Here is a 6,790-nt window from a genome sequence, read left to right on the forward strand (position 1 = left end):
GAACACAAACACCTAAACACTTACCAGTTCTACCAGATAGCATACCAATACTGGACTTCATCCTGAAATTTTTTTGGTTTTTTGAGACAGGCTTTTTTCTGTGGTTTTGGTTCCTGTCCTGGAACTAGCTCTGTAGACCAGGCTGCCTCTGCCTCCAGAGTGCTGGGATTAAAGGCGTGGGCCACCACCCCCAACCTCATCCTGAAAATTTAAGGCTGGATATAATTTGGTATATCAACATTTGGGTAAGAAAAAATACTTCTCTTGTGCCTACTAATGTACCACCTCACACCAAGTACCCAACTTTATGATATTTAAGAGCCCAGACTGACAGCAAATTCAACTATACAAAGATGACCTTGAACTCTGGGTCCTCCATCTACAAGGAATTGGCACAAATATGCCTTATTTATCAAGTGCTAGGACAATACCTAATGCAAATTGGGCTTGAGAGTTAAATGGTTTTGAAAGATCTCAATTACAGGGAGGGCAGCCTAGTATTAAACTCTGTTCCACTGGGCAAATGGAGCAAATAAAAACCCAAATCCCCACATCTACTTAAAAAAAAAACAACACACAGATGTCACACCTTTTTTCTCATCTGTATTTACCCTTTAAAGCAGAATATGATTGGGCACTGTATTTCCACTCACAAGCCTTGCTTGCTCACAAGACCTAGGGAAGCTTAGGATTTTGTTCTTGGTACAAGCCACATGGGGAATTCTTGTTTTAGCTTGTGTACTTACTTCTAAGACTAGTACATGCAGAACTATAGGGGATGAAAAATTTTAAGATGAAACTTAAGCCATCTTAGTTTTTTTCTGTTTAAACATAAGGTTATTATCTCAGAACACTTCCAAGTGAAATTATTTGGTCTAATAAGGGATCCAGCTCGATCGGACAGCTAAATACTTCAGACCACAAAGTTAATAGGTTCCGTCTTACAACAAACGTTCTACCAACCTATTGAATCAAACCTATAGTATCACAGTATCACACAAATAGAAAGAAATTTTATCTTCCCCTTAGTTTTCATGCCACACAGAAATCTTAATGTTAACAAAAATAAACAAAAATCCTGGGAAATATATTATCAGAAGGAATGATAGTAAGCATCAGAGTTCTGGTGAAGCTTAGTCTACTTCTTCCATGCGTGAAGTGTCGTCATCTCCTTCCAGAGGTGGCATTTCTTCAGTTACAGCAGCACTGGTATCATCCACAGTAGGATCATCTTCATCAATACCTAGACCAAGCTTGATCATCCTGTAGATCCTGTTAGCGTGTGTCTGGGGATCTTCCAGACTGAAGCCAGAAGACAGGAGTGCAGTTTCGTACAGCAAGATGACCAGATCCTTCACAGATTTGTCGTTCTTGTCGGCCTCTGCCTTTTGCCGGAGGGTTTCAATAATGGAGTGGTCAGGGTTTATCTCTAGGTGCTTCTTTGCTGCCATATAACCCATCGTTGAGTTGTCTCTGAGGGCTTGAGCTTTCATGATTCTTTCCATGTTTGCTGTCCACCCATATGTGCTTGTGACAATACAGCATGGGGATGTCACCAATCGGTTTGATACAACCACCTATAATAAAATCAAGTCATGACTAAGGTCTACAAAAACTGACCAGAAATAGTATTTGCAAATATAGGCATAAGTTATATAACCCATCAAACTAAGTATTTCTAAGGTAAAAAGACCAAGCAAGTAGCAGGTTAGCCAGTGATAGAGCAACACAGGGAAACATTCACATACCTTTTCAACCTTTTTCTCCAAAATATCTTTCATAATTTTGCAGAGGTTTTCAAATTTTGTCTTTTTTTCTTCTTGCTTCTTTTTCTCCTCTTCATCTTCTGGAAGCTCCAGTCCTTCTTTGGTAACTGACACCAAGGTCTTGCCTTCAAACTCCTTCAGTTGTTGCACACAATATTCATCAATGGGCTCAATCATATAGATTACTTCTAAGCCATGCTTTCGGAGGCGTTCCACAAAAGCCGAATTAGCAACTTGGTCCTTGGTCTCACCTGAGAAATATATTGTAGTTACATTTAGAAATGGTTTCAAGCTGGATGATGATGGTACATTCCTCTAAATCCCAGCACTTGGGGAAAAAAGTTTTCATGTTGCTGGGCAATGGCACTACCTGTCCTTAATTGCAGCAGAGGCAGGCAAGATCTGAGTTAAGAGGCCAGCCCAGTCTACATACAAAGCTAATCCCAGCACTCGGGAGGCAGAGGCAGGCGGATCTCTGTGAGTTCGAGAGCAGCCTGGTCTACAGAGCTAGTTCCAGAACAGGCTCCAAAGCTACAGAGAAACCCTGTCTTGAAAAAAAAAAAAAAAAGGCTAGTTCCAGGATAGCTAGGGCTGTTACAGAGAAGAAAACCAGCCTTAAAAAAAATGATTTGGGGCTGGAGAGGTGGCTCAGAGGTTAAGAGCACTGACTGTTCTTCCAGAGGTCCTGAGTTCAATTCCCAGCAACCACATGGTGGCTCACAACCATCCGTAATGAGATCTGGTGCCCTCCTCTGGCATGTAAACATACATGGAAGGAATGTTGTATATATAATAAATAAATCTTAAAAAAATGATTTCATGCACTCTCAAGTTTTCTATTCAGCAACAGGCTTAATTACTAGACTGGACATTCTTGCTTACAGAAATGCTATCATCCTGAGTATCACACAGGTAGAACAGCTATTTACTTGACCATCACCTGTAATAAAGTAGATGTGCTTCTGGTTTTCCTTCATTCGGGTGCAATAATCTTTGAGAGAAACCATCTCATCTCCAGAGGCAGATGTGTAGTATCGCAACAGCTCTGAAAGCTTCTTCCGATTTTGAGAGTCTTCATGAATTCCAAGCTGAAAACAAAAAAGCATAGAAATGTTTCCCATATATACAAATAGAGCCAGTCTTTTATCCCAATCCTTGGGAGGCAGAGGCAGGGGGATTTAAGTTTGAGGTAGGCCTGATCCATCAAGTTCTACACAGCCAGAGTGTTACATAGTAAAAAACCCATCTCAAAAACCAACCACCAACCAAAAACTGGAGCTAGTTTTGAATGCTGCCAGTAGTAGGAAAACATTGTCAACACCAACCTTTATATTTTTTGAGAACTGCTCATAAAACTTTTTGTAGTTCTCTTTATCTTCTGCCAGCTCAGTGAATAGTTCTAAGCATTTCTTGACCAAATTCTTTCTGATAACTTTCAAAATTTTGCTTTGCTGCAGCATTTCACGGGAGATATTTAGAGGAAGATCCTCAGAATCCACCACTCCTCTAATGAAATCTGGGGAGATAAAGACCAAAGATAAACTAATTGTTCTGAAACTAACTGATGTTCATTTTTTTCCTCCAGTTAGGCTAGGACTCTGTCAATAGGTTACCACTGTCAATCCCCCAAACCAGTGCAGACCCAAGAAGTAATGGGATTACTTTTCTTGACTGTTAACAGTGCCTTTTCTTTTTATTCATACTTACTCAGATACTCAGGAATTAACTCTTCACAGTTATCCATGATGAAAACTCTGCGCACATACAACTTGATGTTGTTCTTTTTCTTTCTGTTTTCAAACAGATCAAAAGGAGCACGTCTTGGGACAAAAAGGAGGGCCCGGAATTCCAATTGTCCTTCAACAGAAAAATGCTGCAACAGAATTAAATACTTTTAACTGCCAGACAAAATGAACTCTCTTCTCCACTGAGCTATTTTGACAGATACTCGACATAAAGGGGTTATAAAGATAATCCAACCTGACAAACTGTAAAGACAGACTGGCTTTAAGCACTCAGTAACCACACTCACCTTTACTGCCAAATGTTCTTCCCAATCGTTGGTTAAGCTCTTGTAGAACTCTCCATATTCTTCATTAGTAATGTCATCAGGATTTCTGGTCCAAATAGGCTTTGTTTTGTTGAGCTCTTCCTGATCGATGTACTTTTCCTTTATCTTCTTCTTCTTTTTCTTGTCACCATCCTTCTTTTCTTCCTCTTCTTCATCGGAACCGACATCTTCTATTTCAGGCTTGTCGTCAGACTCCTTTTCTTCTTTTTCCTTCTCTTCCTCTTTATCTTCTTTTTCTTCAGCTTCATCATCACTGACTTCCTTATCGCGTTCCTTCTCCACCTTCAAAGAAACATGTCAACATCTGCATTGTACATTATACACTAAAGGATAAACTAAGGAATGAATTAACTAGTCAAACCCAAGTGGCCTAAACTTTCTCAACAGCCCTTTTCAGTGTACAAAGACCTACCGAACTGGTTCCACATAGGCTTCAAGCTATCTCTAGTAAACATTAGGTTCCCTTCTACTTTTAAGAACTAGGATCTTTTGGGGAGAGGGAAGGGGAGCAGAGAAAAACAGAAAAAAGGCAAAAAAAAAAAAAAATCAAACTAGGATTTCAGTCTCAATTATCCTATAGAAATTTACTCTGCAGTTGAACATCAAACTTACGAAGAGAGTAATGGGATAGCCAATAAACTGAGAGTGTTTCTTCACGATCTCTTTTATTCTCCTTTCCTCCAAGTACTCAGTTTGATCTTCTTTCAGGTGTAAGATGACCTTTGTTCCACGACCCATTGGCTCCCCTGGGGGAAAAAAAAGGTAATGGCCTAAATTTAAATGGCTATTAGTAACCTTAGCACATGCTGGAGTATTGAGGCGAATGAAATCGAAACTAAAATAATTCATCACCACCTCACCGTTCCCAAAAGCAAACACTACAGATGCAAAGGCCCCACCCCACAGCTTGCACCACTGAGCAAACATTAGTTGTACAGTTCTGTAATTCCTCTAGCAGCCCAGCTCCTCCAGCTCTCCCTTTAAACAATTCTGTTGGAGGACTTCACATCTCATAGGGCGCTCGAACTCTGCAAACTCTGGCCTTTGCCTACCTGTGTCAGTCCTCACTGTGAAGGATCCCCCGGCTGAGGATTCCCAGGCATACTGCTCATCGTCATTGTGTTTGGTGATCACAGTCACTTTCTCAGCGACCAAATACGCAGAGTAAAAACCAACACCAAACTGGCCAATCATAGAAATATCTGCACCAGCCTGCAAAGCCTCCATGAAGGCTTTGGTGCCAGACTTGGCAATGGTACCAAGGTTATTGATCAAGTCAGCCTTGGTCATTCCAATTCCAGTATCCACAATGGTGAGGGTTCGATCTTGTTTGTTGGGAATGAGATTAATGTGCAGCTCCTTGCCAGAGTCTAGTTTGCTAGGGTCTGTCAGACTCTCGTATCGGATCTTGTCCAGAGCCTATTAAGAGAGCATGAAAAGCGTCAAGCATAAAGCCAAGCTCCCAGGTGAAATTTCTCCGGCACTAAACCCCAATTCTCCAATGTAACACTTACATCTGACGAATTGGAAATGAGCTCCCTCAGAAAGATCTCTTTGTTCGAATAGAACGTGTTGATGATCAAGGACATCAACTGGGCAATTTCTGCCTGAAAGGCAAAAGTCTCGACCTCTTCCTCCTCCATCGGTTGGTCCTGGGTCTGGGTTTCCTCAGGCATCTAGAAAGAGCACAGCGCCGCCGTGAGCGTCACGGTATGCCTACAGTCTACAGCCGTGCTAATGACTTCCCACTCTGGAAATGTATTTTAAGACCAATATTCCGGATTAGGAAGGGGACGGAAGAGGGGAAGGCGAGAAGGGGAGGATGGATGACAAAGGGATGACCTCATTTCAGAATGCGGGAATTACGAGGCGCATGTGCGCGCCTCCGGGAGGGCGTTCGGACCCAAGCGGCTCCACGCACGCCGTCCCCAACGGCCACCCTTCCCCCCCCTGCCCTCCGCTATGGCGCCTCCGTCCTCCGCCCGCGCCTCAGGAGCACCGGCGACAGCCGCGGTGGCCTCGGCGTGAGGCAGGAGCCGAGCGCTCGCCACGCCGCCGCCGCTCCCGCCCAGCGGCGCTCGCCATATCCTGGGCCTGGGGCTGAGGCGCGGGGGCCGCCCGGGCCTAGGGTCTGGGGCCATGGTCGCCCACCTCCGCGGCCTGAGGGAGCTCGGAACGCGCCCCGGCCCCGCCGCCGCCGCCGCGCTGCCCGAGGAGACCACTTCGCCCCCCGGTCCCCACTAAACCCCTCGGAGCGGCCTCACCTTTGCTGAGTGACCACGCACTAAACGTGACTATCCGCACCACGACACCGAAGCAACTGGCGCGCCGCCCCCCGCGCCGGCCTTATATAGACGCGGGCCCGCCCAGCGCGCGCGGAGCTTTTTCCAGAAGCCTCCCGAACCTTCCGGAAGAACCCTCCCCAACCGCCGCCGCGGCCGCGCGCCTGCGCCTGCGCACTGGCAGGGCCCCGCCCCTCCGCCGGGAGCGCGCAGAAGGAACGCAAGCCCCTCCTCCACACCTAGGCGCTCTGCGCCTGCGTAGTGAGGTGCCTTCCGGGGCCGCGCGCCGCCGGCCACGCCGTCCAGCGCGTGCGCCTGAGAGGCGCCATGTGAGCGCTTTGGTGTCGGGCTCGTCTCCTAGGTGCCCGTGAAAGGGACGCTCTGTTGTGAGCGCGCGGTCTGTGTGGACCCGCGGCCCGGCCTGTTCGCCGCATATGGCCCTTGCATTGGTTTGTGCTCAGTGAAAAGCGGAAAAGGGCGCCTGCCCTGGGGTCCCCATTGCAGACGAAGGCCCGCGGCGGGAGGCTGCGGGCCCCTGGCTTCCGCCCGGAACGGAGAATTCGCTTGTCGCAGCGGGCGGGCCTCCCAGGTCCACTGCGTGGCTGCCGCAGTCTGAATTTCAGGGCTGTTCCCGCCGGAGCCAGTCACCAAGCCTTACTGTGGGCAGTGCA

The 6,790-nt window shown here is 46.3% G+C and overlaps 1 protein-coding gene across 1 annotated transcript; it reads right to left on the bottom strand.

The window, feature by feature from the left end:
• Positions 1-583: 583 nt before the first annotated feature.
• Hsp90aa1 (heat shock protein 90 alpha family class A member 1) lies at positions 584-6,263 on the bottom strand. The gene is made up of 10 exons (XM_050154735.1): positions 6,102-6,263; positions 5,352-5,513; positions 4,890-5,256; positions 4,450-4,583; positions 3,799-4,119; positions 3,474-3,639; positions 3,092-3,282; positions 2,707-2,854; positions 1,749-2,017; positions 584-1,577 (listed from the first exon to the last, which is right to left on the bottom strand). The coding sequence occupies exons 2-10, from the start codon at positions 5,511-5,513 to the stop codon at positions 1,134-1,136; spliced, it is 2,202 nt and encodes a 733-aa protein (XP_050010692.1). The 5' UTR covers positions 6,102-6,263; the 3' UTR covers positions 584-1,133.
• Between the last annotated feature and the right edge of the window lie 527 nt (positions 6,264-6,790).

This window comes from Alexandromys fortis, unplaced genomic scaffold (genome assembly GCF_014885135.2).
Source record: "Alexandromys fortis isolate MF-2015 unplaced genomic scaffold, M_Fortis_MF-2015_v1.1 scaffold_91, whole genome shotgun sequence".
Taxonomy (NCBI): domain Eukaryota; kingdom Metazoa; phylum Chordata; class Mammalia; order Rodentia; family Cricetidae; genus Alexandromys; species Alexandromys fortis.